The sequence below is a fragment of the Scomber japonicus genome, chromosome 14 (assembly GCF_027409825.1).
Source record: "Scomber japonicus isolate fScoJap1 chromosome 14, fScoJap1.pri, whole genome shotgun sequence".
Taxonomy (NCBI): Eukaryota; Metazoa; Chordata; class Actinopteri; order Scombriformes; family Scombridae; genus Scomber; species Scomber japonicus.
Genome location: NC_070591.1, coordinates 30,843,964 through 30,859,966, shown reverse-complemented (window position 1 = coordinate 30,859,966; position 16,003 = coordinate 30,843,964). Strand labels below are relative to the sequence as shown.

Sequence of the window (16,003 nt, the reverse complement as noted above, 5' to 3'; positions counted from 1 at the left end):
GTGCAATTCACATAATCATCATGAAGTATAATATGGAGTACCTGTATGGCCTCCTCCAGTCTGTAGTGCTGGGAGGTTTGGAGGAAGCTCAGAAGCTGCTCAGGTGCAAAGCGGCACATTAAGTCCAGCAGTAGCTCATGGAGGTCACGTTCCAGAGGCAGGAGGATATCTGAGTGATGGCCTTCCCTGAATAACGAAGCAGATGAGAAGTGAGAAGAAATGGAACGAGGTGATAAACAGAGAAAGGATAGTGTATCATCAGAAGAGGCAGTACCTTGTCACCAGGAGGCAGCTGAGGAACTTGAAAAGAAGCTCGTCATCCTAGAGACAAACAGAACTATTAAGTGTGCAACATTAACCTGTTTTGTGACTGTAGATATTACATGCTTATTCACATTAATTTTGGTAATCAGACTTTTTTTTATAAGTCGACCCTGAGAGCAAAAAGCACCACCTTCAGAATGCTCTCAGTTTACGACTTTTTAAAAAAAACTTTCAGCCTGAGCTGTGGTCGGGTCATGACAGATTTCTGCATATCGTCATCTTCTCAGATGTAGTGTGGAAATTCACTGCTAACATTATAGAATTTTTTCATTATTTTCAGGATAGTAACATTAAGCCATGACACAGCACTGCAAAGTTTCTCCTCTCTGCTTTATTCCAAACTGATCCTCTGAACAACCAGATTGATTTTGGGAACCATTCATCTTTGAACTTCTATGATGGGCCCTTTCCTGGCACATGTGCCACAAATAAGCAGCCACCTAGTCCTTCTGGAGGTCCTGGCACACATTCTCTTCATAGTAATAGTGCTTCGAAGTAAGCGAAGGAGTGGTGATGAGGAGGAACTGGGAGCCTGACCTTCACAGTCAGTGTTGGTACTCAGCTACACCCTGGCTCAGGGCCACCTAGTGGTTCTGAGCAGGCTTGATGTTTGACACCTTCTTCTTCTGTTAGCTTCTGGCTATTTAAGAAGAAGATTGGTTGATGCCAAGTCTCAAAGATTACCCTTCAGTACAGCTACAGAGGTGCTCCACAGACCAGACAGTGGCTAGAAGAGCTTTCTCACAGTCAGAGAACTTCAGTCCTATGCTAGGTTAAGGGTTGGCTAGCATAAGCAACAACCCAGTTCTCTTTGAGGTATTTCTGTGACAAGGCAGCACTGATTGATCATTATCAGGATAAACGAGGCAAGGTGCAGAGCAGAGCTTTTGTTTCAACTCTTGGAGAGCCTGCCCTTGATGTTCTCCACAATCAAAGAGGTCTGTCTTTTCAGAGGTCTGTAAGGGGCTTCGCTATCTATGCGTAGTCCTTGATGAACTGTGTGGAGTACTGCAGATACCAGGAAGATCCTGAGCTACGCCACACCAGCCAGGGCTTTGACCAACCAGCCCACGTACTCAAATTTAGTGGAAAGCTAATTGAGTACATGTGGGATTTTGGTCAGGTGTGCCTCACATGTCTGACTCTGCATGAGAATGACATCCAACCACATGGCCCATTCCTATAATGAACTCCTGAGTGATTTGCTTATTTAGCAATGCGTGAAGTATCAGCAGGATTTCATACTGGCATACACACAATAGGATCAGTAGAAATACTAACTGAATGGTGATCAGTGACTCTACAGTGTCTTGAGGAAATCTGTCCACAGTTATGGAACAAACCCCAAAGTGGTTGTGTTCCTGTCATTACTAACATTACCAAATAAATAAGAAATATATGACCTCACCTGAATCTCAGAGATAAGTTGCTGCACCTCCTCAGTGAAGTGAACCACTACCAGATCAGCTGCTTTGGTGGGGTCAAGGGTCATTAGCTCCTGTGAACACATGTTAGAAGGAGCATATGTAGTTGTACAAGAGATAATGTAACACCACCTGATTATTAATATTGCTTAATGATTCAAGAATATTATGACTACATATTCCCCAGGCTGAAGGACAGCACTAGAAACTGATAAATAATCATGTCTGTAGAGTCTGTTTATGTACTGACCTGCATGTGCTCTATTGCTTTTTCTTTAACTGTCTGTTTCTCCTCAGCACTGTAGCCCGGCATGGACAGAAGGTTATGGATGTAACTGTAGATCTCCCACTGACAAACAAACACACACGTTTAAATTACACATTCATTTAAAGCTCTGTCCCAAAGCAAGAAATGGCCAAAATGTCTTCACTTTCACACACACGCACACGGACACATACAGACACACACAAACTTAACACAGGTCAAACAAATACACATGTGGCTTGATGAGTCTGTATGTTACCTTTCTGAGAGGGTCTCTCAGGTAGCAGTCAATGATCCTGTCATACAGATGTTTCTTCTCATAAAGAAATTCACAAATCTGGTAGCTGAATGGTAAGAAGGGGAGACACAAAGACAATAATTTAAAAGCTATAATAATCATCATCATCACCATCACCATCATCATCATCATCATCGTGATCATGTACCTATTACTTTTAAAGACTGAAACTATGGCCCCAATCAGATGTGCCATCCAAACACCTTCCACTGCAGAGCCAATTTAGAATTGTGATCATTTAGGGTTTTTTTTGCCTGTGTGCCCACTGGTTTCCAACACAGGGTGAAAAGGCACAGCATGTATAGCACATCGTCCACTAATCAGAAGTATCCTTGAGAAAAGATACTGAAACCATTAGGGTGTGATGTGTGAGAGATTGAGTGAGTGAGTGAGTGTGAGTGTGAGTGTGAGTGTGAGAGTGAGAGTGAGAGAGAGAGAGAGAGAGAGAGAGAGAGAGAGAGAGAGAGAGAGAGAGAGAGAGAGCATTAGAAAGCACTATATCATCCCTGATGAGCAGGATGGCACCTTTGCATGACAGTCTCTGCTATCAGTGTATGAATGTGTGTGAATCGATGAATGTTGAATGAGTTGTGAAGTGCTTTGAGTGTCAGTAGATTAGAAAAGCACTTTATAAAAAGCAGTCCATATCTGCATGTGAATGGATAGAATCATGTGAATGTTCCATGAATATAATATCCTGAGCATTAGTAATATAAGACATTAATAGCGGAACATGACAAAAGTTACAATGAATGGATTTTGTCCATCCTATTATTATTATTGTTTGTTCTTTTAGTCAGGGGGCCAAAACTGATATAAAACTTTGTCGGATACTTTTTGGTACAAGCATACAACCTATCCAGTATTAATATTTAACCCCTTAACATGTGTTCTAGCCAGGTTGTCAGCTTAGAAAATGTTTTTTTGTCCATTTTAACACTATATTCTTAAAAGTGCTTCCTCTTTCTTCCATGTTACCTCCTTTAATTTTGGGCAAATGTGCAATATAATTCAATTTATGTGCAAGCATGATCTTTAAAAAATAATAATCAATAATAAATACCACAAGAGTATCACACCACAAGGGGCACTGTTGTGTCAGCACAGCTGTGATTTGGCATGAGGCAGCAGATCCAGTGAAGATGATCACAGCAGGTGTCAACAGTCTGAACAAAACTTTATGAAGGAGTGAAGTTCACACAACAGATTAACTTGGTCTATTTGTCTACAACGTTGAGTTGGTGTCTTTGACAACCGGTGATGTTGCTTCAGAAGATATATTGAACTAAATGGTTACTAACTCCTAAACCTAAAGAAGTGAGAGTGAAGTTACATTAGGATAGAATTAATAACTATAGTGATATGTCAATTAAATACAATGTGTTACAACCTGGTACATTAATGAAGTCAAATAGCACCATAGACCATCATCTAGAGTTCTACATTTCCGCCTGGACATCATTATAACTTGGGCAGCATTGCACTGTCTCTCACTACAAGCTTTAAACTTGGCATGACTCATTCCCATAGATAGGGGTACTGATTAATAGAGGTTTTGGGATACTATGTTATGTTTCCAAGCTGATATTCACTTTGAAAACTGTACAATAAATGTTCATTCAGATATCCCATGAGTGTTAGCTTTCATTTGATACCATGTTTATGTACAGTATATGGTCCTTGTGGTTGTGGAGATATTCAACATTTATCGTTGGCATGTCGTGTTGAGCAGGAAACCTAAAAATTGGCCTGAAATTGCTTGTAAAAGTCAAAAAAAAAATGTTTCAGCTTGACAACCACCCTAATATCTTACCTATGGGTGTCTTCTAACTAAAAAAAATAGGGTGACAGCTTGTACCAAAACATCTCTGCAAAAGTCTTAACAGAAGCCCTTTTCAGAATTGGCCCCCTGACTATTTGTCTTACTTTGATATTGGGGCTAATTATGTTCTCAGTTTTGAAACCACAGTTCCCATAATGGATTTGGGGGTATAATCTGGAAGTATAATTCAGTTAATTAGCTTTAAGCTACAACTTGAGCCCTATTTTTAAAAGAAACATTCCCTTGTGATGGACATCAGAAATGAGGCAACTGAATATAAATGTGTGTGTCATGTCTATATGTTCAGATTTGACTGAGTTAGGACTCAATGAAGATGTATCATGTAATGGGTGGGTGATGTAGTGGGTGGATTTCCTCCGAAAGAGAGGTCAGGTCTACTGGAAACTAACAGCCTGTAGTGTGACTGTGTGAATGTGTGTGTATACATACAGTATATTTGCCCTGTTATAGGCTGACAACCTGTCCAGGATGTATTTGTTTTGCAAAATGTGTACAATGATGCAAAACATATTTGTAATGCAGTAATACAATTCCTCTACTGGTAAGGGGAAAGGGGGGTAACCCTGCTAGTAGCCAGTAAAACACTGTTTTTTGGAAGGCACACTTTCAGAACTAATTATCTGCCTTTATATTAAACGTTTTGAGCTTATGACCTTTAAAAAGATACAACATATTAGAAAAGCACAGTAGATATACATTTGTATGATCATTTTATTCAATAGAATTATTTCATGCAAATGTCTTTCCATACATCATTCATCAGCTACTCACAACTTGGCTTTCTCTGCCAAAGCCAACAGCCTTCCTTCATCAAACTGGACCACACCCCCAACATGAAGCAGCTCCAGTAAAACCTATAAACCAGTCACAATAAAGACCAGTCACATGACATGTCACATCTGTTTTTACCAGCCACAGGCACAGGTTAAAACACAGAGACTGTATATATAATCTAATACAATATAATACTACAGGTCATAGTGGGTAGTGGTGAGAGAGTATTTATTGCAGAGCACACACACACGCAAAGAAACATACACACACCAACCTGCTGCCTCTCAGTGTGTCGAGAGTCATCATCTGGTCTGCACAGGAACTCCAGAACCTAGAAAGACAGAGCAGAGGTGAAGATGAATGGTGTTGCTATGGAACCCCAAAGTGTTCAGTGTTCAATAAATGAATAATACATTATGAAGTCTAGACATTTTCTACATGCCCTCTTTCAAAAGTCTGTTTTCTCTTCATATTGACCAGTTTTATTTATAATGTCATACATAGTGTCATGACCATGATGTTGTTGTCTATGTACACAGTATCACAAAAATACATTTAATCACACACTTGGGAGATTTATGGGATCTGATTGGTTACCTGATCAAAGAGCTTCCTGTTCACAAAGAGCGTGTTATCTGGCTTGGCCAACTGGCGAGCCAAAAACGTGAAGAGGCCGCCCACCTGGGAAGGAGTAAAATCTGGATTGTCCACCATCACCTAGGTAACCAGAAATATAACTGTCAAAAGCAGAGAAAAAGATACAGAGAACCTAACAACTGTAAAAAGAAGTGAAATGAAAAATACTGACATACTGTGTTATCTTTTTTAACGTGTTTAAAACGTTCAGTTAACAGAGTAACCCCAGTTCTCAGAAAACAGAGGGCAGTATCTCACTATAAGAAGCGTCTTTTAAAGCCATAAACGCACTTAAATAATTTATTTCTGTTTCTGCACTTTAAAGACGGCATCTCAATTTCGTTGTGCTTTGTACAATGACAATAAAGACTTTCTATATTTCTATATTTCATGGAAGCTCCAACACCAACACATCTGTTTGGAACACAGAACAATCATCTTCATTTGCCTACTTTATAAGTGCCTGTGGAGCCCCACATAGCATTTTCAAGCATATTTCTTCCAAATACCCTAGATTCTAGATTCTTTATCAGTTCATCCTTTCATAGGGAAGCAACCTTGGCCACTACCTTGATGAAGGTGAGATAGCAGAGTGTACTGGAGAAGAGTTGAGCAGTGTGTTTTAATTTTGAATGACTTGCATTGAAGTTCATATTGTTTGTGCATTCTTAAACCCTGCTGTCTTCACTATGAACCATTGTGTAAAACCGACATTACAACACATGAAATGATTTTTGTGATATTACCTGAAGTAAGATGTCCACTGTCCTCTGCTGGTACTCCAGGGCCTGCTTGTCATTCTTAAAGTCTTCAAATGTCTAGAAGGAGGTAAGAAACAACCTGGTTCAGTATATTAGGTTCAATCAAGACTTTTCACAATAAACATGAGCCATCTTTATGAAACAGTCCTCAGAAGTGACTGGATCTGTCTTTGAAAAGTTTGATATTTTCCCCTCTATGGCTGACAACACCTCTATGATGGTCATGATGTTTTGACTGCCTTTCCACTAACTAATACATTCTTTGATTGCAGTGTAATGTGAAAGCAGGTATATTTAGCCTCCACCCTGCTGCCTCTGTTGTATTTCCTGCAGTTTGGTAACCACTGAACTTGCCAAAAGACACATGACTCCATGTGATTCAAAGGTGGTCAAATCTGTGAAATGTCTATGTAGAAAGGAATCATAGCTGCTTAATGAGCCAGGCCAAGAAAGGAAGTCAGCAGCTACACTGACTGATATATGGATAGTAATATAGCAATAATATTCCAAGAGTGGTGTTAAAATACCACAGACACAGTCATTCATCCAAGTTAAAATGATACAAAGAAATCTCACCATGGCAAGCACGTTGAGGAACTCCCTGGTGTCGAAGTGGAGGAGTGTGTGAATGAACGGGAAAACCTGCTCCTCCTCTGACGAATCAGCTGAATGGAGACGGATCAGGAAGTCAAACACCTGACACACACACAAACACAAACACACACACACACACACATACACACACACAGCATTAGTTCGCTGTATAGTACATGTCTAGGGTATGTAACCCTAGACAGGTATTCTTTTTATTTAGTATGTGGGACTGATCAGGATCATGACATTTTTATAACTATATTGTCTAATATGTAAATAGTTGTCACCCATTGTTTGCATTTTATAACAGTAACCAGGAAACAGGATTTCCAGTACATCAGTTACATCTAGCTAATTCCAGATTTGTTTAATAAAAGACATTTTGGCACAAATTGTCACACCGGTAATGTCAAGTTGAGTTTTTGTCCTGTCTCCATGTTTGTTTGGTGACTTCCTGTTTCATTTTGGAATTAACTCTCCTCTCGTTTCAGGTACCTTGCCTCATGTGTCGCCAGTCTGATTGTCTTCCCTGATTCCTGATTGTGTCCACCTGTTCCCCATTTCCCTCTGTGTGTTTATAGTCTGCATCTGCCTTTGTCCTGTGCGAGTGTGTCTTGTCTGTCGTCCAGAGAACAAGCGTCCAGTCATTGTTAGTCCGTATTCATAGTCATAGTTGTTCATAGTTTAGGTTATTTGTTGTATGTTTATTCCTCGAAAGAGGGATTTTTGTTTGACTTTTTGCTATTTAGTTTCAGAGCTCCTAAGTTTAGTTCACTTTTTTTCCCTGCTTTTCGTTCATTACTTTTTGAGAATAAAGCCTTGTCAGCTTGATCCACTGCTCTGCATCCGAGTCCTCTCCTTGAGTTCCTGCTTGATACAAATACTGAACTAGTTTATCTGATCAGCACATCCTTCTCCACATCATTCCAATAAACAAGAAAGTCTGAGTGGTGGGTTGGAGGGGCTTACACACACACGCCTGATGTTCTTCAAATACACAAAATCATCATACCTGGTTCTTGACTTGAACCACAAGGTCTTCAGGAATGTCTCCAAGTGGATACGCCCTTCCTGCAAGACAGCAGCTACACACACACACAGTTTGGGGTTCAGTATATTGTCTAAGGACACTTTGATATGTGGCCTGGAGGAGCCAGGAATCAAACCTCCTATCTGCCAATTAGTGGCTCTACCTCCCGAGCCATAGGTCTAAAAAATGTGGTAAAAAATACCAAACCTTTGGCTGTAATATATTCTAGCTGTACAAACTAATGCAGGTATAAAATTATATCAGTCATCTCATAACTTACCTTATGTAAACCAGAAGTTTGTTTCCCATCACCACTTCATCATCTGTCCAAAGACAAAAATGCAAATGGGCTTTTTAAACTTTCTGTACTATCCATTTATTTGGTGCTCTAAACTCTCGGAGTTGTTCTTGTGCTTACCTGTTAAGCTCCTCCCCTCTGTAAGTGGTGGCCCAATCACTGCAAAGAGTTTCTGAAACACAATCAAGACATAGAAAACAATGTTATCAAGTCTTGTTCAGGATCTGATGAATAGTTGAAAGGTGAAAAGCTCAATACCACAGAACATAAAAATAATTCTTTCAATTACATTTGTTGACCACAATAGTAACTATTTTATAGCAGCAATCAAAAAGTAGATGGCAGTAAATGGCACTAATACGTTAACGTGAACGTAGTTGGTGGATATTCCTCATGAAACGACATTTTGGTGTTGAACTTACCTCCATAGGTGTAATGTAGTCATTCATCCCTCTGTTGAACACGTATATCATTGCATCATAGAGTTGATTCTCCCAACACACCCGAATCACCTTCACACACACACACACACACACACACACACACACACACACACACACACACACACACACCTTCTATGAAAATTATACCAGTGGAAATGTAGAGTCTAATTTAATCTCTCTTAATTTTAATAATATGCATAATGCTGTGAATGGTATTTTGTACTTACCACACAGTCCAACAAACACACATACACACAAACCTGCTGTATATCCAGGTTGGTGACATCCAGATGGACAATGCATCTTTCCAGGCTGTCCATCAAACCGTTGTCATGGTAATGGGCCAGGAGGTCCCTCATGATGGGTGTGGTGAGGTGACCAAGGCGGTCCACGATAATGTATGACTCCAGTGATTCCAGGAAAATCCCCTTGGCAACCACGTTCTCCACCAGCTGAGCATACAGCTGGTTGAAGAGCAGGTCACTGCACACACACACACACACACACACACACACACACACACACACACACACACACACACACACACACACACACACACACACACACACACACACACACACACACACACACACACACACACACACACACACACACACACTTTTTACTTTTTTGGGTAATGGCAAATATTTCCAAACACTGGCCGCTTTGTAGGATTACTGTATTTTCAATGCATTTTTCAAAAGTAAGAAGTTGAAATAATGATGATAGCAATAAATATCAAAGTATATAAGTCCAATGTTCAGTTCAATACTATCTAGCAATTTAAAAGATTTGACTAGCTAACATTGTATTCACAGCTAGCCAATAATAACAAATAATAAAAAAAACAAAAACAAAACTTGAATATAATGTATCTGCATGTTGGACAGAAATACAACATAATGATACTTATATACACATTAGTGGTCCGAGGGGCACCCTCCCTACATTTAATTTTATCGTTAGGGCTCTTAGAGCTCTTAGCTTATGCTGCTATAGGCTTAGACTCCCGGGGGACTCCCATGATGCACTGAGCTCCTCTCTCCTCCTCCCTCTCTCTCTCTATCCATCCATCTATATCCATTAACATTCATGTTCTATTAATTGCATTCAATAACCTAAACTTCTTCCCCGGAGTTGTCTGTGCTTTCTCGTCTCACAGGTAATCTGGGCCTGTAGACGTCCGGATGACAGATTCCAGTCCCGGACCTTCTAGCTTCATTGTTGATTTTCATTGTGCTTCACTCCTCTATCCTTCCTTTCTCTCCTCTCAACCCCAACTGGTCGAGGCAGATGGCCGCCCACTCTGAGTCTGGTTCTGCCTGAGGTTTCTTCCTGTTAAAAGGGAGTTTTTTCTTGCCACTGTTGCTCATGTGGAAATGTTGGGTCTCTTTTGGGTGGGTTGGGTTAAAACCTGAAGAGTTCGGTTTAGAACCTGCTCTATGTGTAAAGTGCCTTGAGATAACTTTGTTGTGATTTGGCGCTATACAAATAAAGATTGATTGATTGATTGATTGATTGATTGATTGATTGATTGATAGTGCATAACTACTTTATTTGACTGAATAATTATTTATTATAATGATCATTATTAGGGCCCGAGCGCTGACCAGCGCGAAGCCCTATTGTATCTGTCCGGATTATTCTTCTTCTTTATTTTTCTTCTTGCACGACGACAGCCTTTTTGACCCCCTGAACGTGCCTTAAAAGTCACCAAAGTTTGCACGCAAGCCAGACCCGGCGAAAATTTTGATATTTTATGGTTTGCAGAAATGGGCGTGGCAAAATGGCTCTCTAGCGCCCCCTACAAAATTAAGAAAATCGAGCCCCTCGCCACAGGTTGACATAGAGAAACGAAACTTGGTATACATGTTCATCATGTCAAGACGCACCAAAAAGTCTCTTGGACACATACCCTAACACCAACAGGAAGTCGGCCATTTTGAACCAAAATATTGATTTTAATGCTTAATCTGGCATCATATTTGAGCGAACTAGTCCTAGAGTTTTCATCCCATCCACTTCAAATTCGCTCAGAGTCATCTTGAGACATTGGAGATGAAAAGTTATCAAAAGCTTTTTCGTCCGTCATTCCTGGTTGCCGTGGTGACGCGGCGAATTTCGATGCTTCGCCATGAAATTTCAAACCCTCATAACTTGACTCCACATGGTCTGAGCTTTCCCAAATTTAATATGCTTGTTCAGTGTCCTGGTCTGAACACATGTACAGTCTCATATTTAGTGACAGTCATAGCGCCACCTACTGGCAACAGGAAGTCACTTGCGTCATTTGTTCATGAATTATTCCCATAATCTTAAGTATTTCCACCTGAAATTGACTCAGCTGAGACATAAGACCTTGGTGATGCTACATTCTGCAACTCATGACCCATCATCAAATACTGTTGCCATGACAACGCATTCAACGCCATGAAAATACGATAACAGTTTTCAGAGGCAAAGGATGCCTCCACGGTAACGAAACTCAACACACACGTCTGGAGTGGGTTCATTTAACATCCTATATACTTCAATGGGATGGGCGTGACTAAATGGCTCAATAGCACCCCCTTGAATATTTCAAAATTGAACCTCAGCCTTCCCGATTGACATAGAAGAATGAAATTCGGTAGGTTTATGTATCATCTCCAGACGCACAAAAATGCCATTTGGACCCATACCCTAAGTCCAACAGGAAGTCAGCCATCCTGGGAAAAATGCTCAATTTTGGTGCATTTTTTGGTCATTTCCAGGCCTCATATTTGAACAAACTAGTCCTAGAGATTTCATCCCATCCTCTTCAAATTCACACACAATCATCTTTAGACATTGGAGATGAAAAGTTATCAAAATCTTTTTCGTCTGTCATTCCTGGTTGCCATGGTGAAGCGGCGAATTTCGATGTCTCGCCATGAAATTTCAAACCCTCATAACTTGACTCCACATGGTCTCAGCTTTTCCAAATTTCAGATGCTTGTTCAGCGTCCCAGTCTGAACACATGTACAGTCTCATATTTAGTGACAGTCATAGCGCCACCTACTGGCAACAGGAAGACACTTGCTTCATTCTTTCAATAATTACTCCCATAATCTTAAGTATTTACACCTGAAATTGACTCAGCTAAGACATAACACCAGTTATCAAAAGCTTTTTTATGACTTCTTCCTGTTGGGCGTGGCTGTGCGGACAATTTCGATGCTTCGCCATGAAGCAGGAAGTCCTTATAACTCCTACAGGCATTGTCTCATCTACACCAAATTCATCATGCATGTAGAGGGTCCCGCCCTGAACACATCTATGCATAAATACTGTGTCAAATACACAGCGCTACCTACTGGACACAGGAAGTCAGCCTCATATGACAAACATTATCCGATTTACATGAAATTTACAGGATGTGTTCTCCACATCATACACTACAACATGACATGTAATTGGTGGGTGATCTCTCGCGCCACCTAGTGGACACATGCAATGTGACTTAGCCCCATCACACAATATTCATTACAAGCCCCGGTGCCAAGACGTCTACGTGCCCGCTGTGTCTGCCATGTAACTGCAGCATGCACCGACATGCGCATACGGCGCGGTGCATGGGGGCGCGAGGGCCCGTTCATCACTGCTTGCAGTTTTAATTTATATTGGTATCTAAGAATCAAAAAGATGACAATAAGATGTGATACAACTATTACGTGATGAAGCCTACAGATGTGGTGTGGTTGCGGAGGATAAAATCCAGGAGTAGCTGCAGTACACACCAAGAACAACCATGTAGTACATGTGAGCAGTGTAGATGCAGTGTCCTCTGTCTGTTTGAAGGGTTGGCAGTATAAAAAGGTGACCAAGCTCCACAACCAGACACAACAGTTGAGAATGAGTCAAAGCACTCTACATTACATTTTCTACCAAGTTTGTACAGTATGTGGTGGTAAAGTTTCATTCTAATCACTGTTATCATAATTATTCATTTACAGTTGCAATAAAAAAATGATCAGCCTCACTGGATGTCACTTTGCTATGTAAAGATATAGTGATGGCATGAATGAAGCCACGCTACTACTGTTTGTGTTGTTATCAGAGCTTCTCTGTTCTTCATATTGGTTGCCAGTCCGCCCACACGTGCATGTTAGTGCATGTTAGTGCATGTGAATCACTCCATGTCCATTTCTGAGACGATATCCTAACACAAACTTTCTAAATTACAGCTAAAACAGTTCACGAAAAAATGTTTCTGAAAGCATTTGAGGCAGAAATATGTAATGCACTAACAGAATATTGATCCATATGCGATCAGTACTGCCTTGTTTGACAGTTGGATCTGAGTTTTAAGAGCCCTCAGTTCAGGGACTGCTTTTTTCCCCAAATTTATTGAGTAAACAACATACCCTTTTGTTTTGGTCTGAGATGCTGGTGACATCTAGTGGCTGAATATCATGTATTACAAACTTTAATAACAAAGATATTTAATAATTCAAACATGAATCACTGATTAAATAAAAAATAAATGAGCTGACAATGCTGTACACATCATTAAAAGCTATTTGTTGGTGAATACAGAATGTATATTTGATCCTGTCATCCACTGTGGAAAAAGTTTTAGAATCTCTGGGGAATGTTTAACAGGAAAATAAGACCTATTATATAAGGCTATGACATATACAGAAAATTAGCTGGACCTTTGTTCTTTTCCATCTGCTACAATCATGTGTTTAGTGCTAGCTGTTTAATGCTCAACTTTCTTCCAGTCCATGAGTCTGATCCTTCTGACCTGAAGCAAATGTTTAGGCCTCAAGTCTATTTTGTTGTGATTTACTCCTATAACTACAGTCATTGTGTATTATGATCTGAGTGCTTCCAAAACATGGGAGACATACAGTACACTCAACATTGTACCTGAACAGCTGACAGAGCACTCACTGCTGCTCTGCTAAACATGCTGATAGTGTGTTTGTATGTATGATTTATTTACAATGTATATATACTTACGTCCTCTGTAGCAGCAGGCAGTAATCCACCAGGACAGGAACCACATCCTTAAAAACACCACAAAGAGAGAGTAAGACAATGATTTCTAACCTTCTTTAATGAACCGTGTCAAAAAACAGTATAAAGAAGAGACATAACTAAGTAGCTCCTGTGCCTTTCTTAAAATCAATGTCATGATTAACTGTTAAAGTAACCTTGGTAACAAGAAAATCAAATTCAATCTTTTTGTGTAAGACTCTTTGTCCTCACAGTGGACTATTTTTTATGGCCCAAGCCCCGAGTGGTGCGGAAGAAGATGGATTAAAAAATATGAAAGCAGGTTTTTGGAATTCTTTAAAAATATTTGTATTTGTTCTGCATATGAATGGAAACTTTATACATATACAGTCAGGTCCATAAATATTTGGACATTGACACAATTTTCAGTATTTCAGCTCTGTACCACACCACAATGAATTTGAAATGAAACAATCAAGTTGTACTTTAAGTGCAGACTTTGAGCTTTAATTTGAGGTTATTTACATCCAAATCAGGTGAACGGTGTAGGAATTACAGCACATTTTATATGTGCCTTCCACCTTTTGAGGGACCAAAAGTAATTGGACAATTGGCTACTCAGCTGTTCCATGGCCAGGTGTGTGTGATCCCCTCGTTATTTCATTTACAAGGAGCAGATAAAAGGCCTAGAGTTCATTTCAAGTGTGGTATATTCATTTGGAATCTGCGGAGGTCATCTCTCAATATGAAGTCCAAAGAGCTGTCACTATCAGTGAAGCGAGCCATCATTAGGCTGAAAAATCAAAACAAACCTATCAGAGAGATAGCAAAAACATTAGGTGTGGCTAAATCAACTGTTTGGTACATAATTAAGAAGAGAGAACGCACTGGTGAGCTCAGCAACACCAAAAGACCTGGAAGACCACGGAAAACAAGTGTGGTGGATGACAGACGAATCCTTTCCCTGGTCAAAAAAGATCCCTTCATAACAGTTGGCCAGATCAAGGAAACTCTCCAGGAGGTAGGTGTGTCGGTGTCCAAGTCAACAATTAAGAGAAGGCTTCACCAGAAGAAATACAGAGGTTTCATCACAAGGTGTAAACCACTAGTGAGCCTCAAAAACAGGAAGGCCAGATTAGAGTTTGCCAAGAAACATCTAAAAGAGCCTGTGCAGTTCTGGAACAAGATCTTATGGACAGACGAGACAAAGATCAACTTGTACCAGAGTGATGGAAAGAGAAGAGTATGGAGAAGGGAAGGAACTGCTCAAGATCCAAAGCATACCACCTCATCAATGAAGCGTGGTGGTAGTGTGATGGCGTGGGCATGCATGGCTGCTAGTGGAACTGGATCTCTTATATTTATTGATGATGTGACAGCTGACAAAAGCAGCAAGATGAATTCTGAAGTGTTTCAGGCAATATTATCTGCTCATATTCAGCCAAATGCTTCAAAACTCATTGGACGGCGCTTCACAGTGCAGATGGACAATCACCCGAAGCATACTGCGAAAGCAACCAAAGAGTTTTTAAAGGCAAAGAAGTGGAATGTTCTGCAATGGCCAAGTCAATCACCTGACCTGAATCCAATTGAGCATGCATTTCACTTGCTGAAGACAAAACTGAAGGGAAAATGCCCAAAGAACAAGCAGGAACTGAAGACCGCTGTAGCAGAGGCCTGGCAGAGCATCACCAGGGATGAAACCCAGCGTCTGGTGATGTCAATGGGTTCCAGACTTCAGGCTGTCATTGACTGCAAAGGATTTTCAACAAAGTATTGAAAAGTGGGCAATTTGATTTATGATTATGTTAGTTTGTCCAATTACTTTTGGTCCCTTAAAAAGTGGAAGGCACATATAAAATGTGCTGTAATTCCTACACCGTTCACCTGATTTGGATGTAAATAGCCTCAAATTAAAGCTCAAAGTCTGCACTTAAAGCAAAGTCCTTCTAAGGCAAGTCATCTCACTCGGCGGCAAAATTGGCCACGCCTCCGGGCAGCTATTTGGCCATAGGAAGACCAACCGGCTATCTAAATGAATAGGGAGAGAGCTGTATCTCCATTTTCCGAGGTCTAAGGGACATAAAAAACATATGTTTTGAAATCACGATGAAAATCAAACTATAATCGCTGAAAGGGTTTGATGGTTTGGTATCAAATTAACGTTTTAAAAGCCTTTTTCCTTACAGGCATCTTGGACTGCGCATGCGCAATACTTCACGACAGTCTTCATTTACGGCAGGCACTGACAGCAAGACGTCATCTTACGCTCACAGCAGAGACAGGAGTTTGCTCACAGTCAACTTTCCCAGATCATGCCACAATTTTG

The 16,003-nt window shown here is 40.3% G+C and overlaps 1 protein-coding gene across 1 annotated transcript in view; it reads right to left on the bottom strand.

Moving 5' to 3' along the window:
* vps8 (VPS8 subunit of CORVET complex) overlaps positions 1–16,003 on the bottom strand; it is a 63,210-nt gene that overhangs the window by 19,136 nt on the left and 28,071 nt on the right. Inside the window, exons 20-35 of the mRNA XM_053332946.1 lie at positions 13,678–13,724; positions 8,951–9,173; positions 8,670–8,759; positions 8,368–8,419; positions 8,230–8,272; positions 7,932–8,004; positions 6,902–7,021; positions 6,311–6,382; positions 5,526–5,645; positions 5,203–5,259; positions 4,926–5,008; positions 2,273–2,357; positions 1,999–2,097; positions 1,733–1,822; positions 275–321; positions 42–186 (exon numbers count right to left, since the gene is read on the bottom strand). Coding sequence (XP_053188921.1) covers positions 42–186; positions 275–321; positions 1,733–1,822; positions 1,999–2,097; positions 2,273–2,357; positions 4,926–5,008; positions 5,203–5,259; positions 5,526–5,645; positions 6,311–6,382; positions 6,902–7,021; positions 7,932–8,004; positions 8,230–8,272; positions 8,368–8,419; positions 8,670–8,759; positions 8,951–9,173; positions 13,678–13,724 — 1,446 coding nt within the window. The remainder of the gene's footprint in view (positions 1–41; positions 187–274; positions 322–1,732; positions 1,823–1,998; positions 2,098–2,272; positions 2,358–4,925; positions 5,009–5,202; positions 5,260–5,525; positions 5,646–6,310; positions 6,383–6,901; positions 7,022–7,931; positions 8,005–8,229; positions 8,273–8,367; positions 8,420–8,669; positions 8,760–8,950; positions 9,174–13,677; positions 13,725–16,003) is intronic.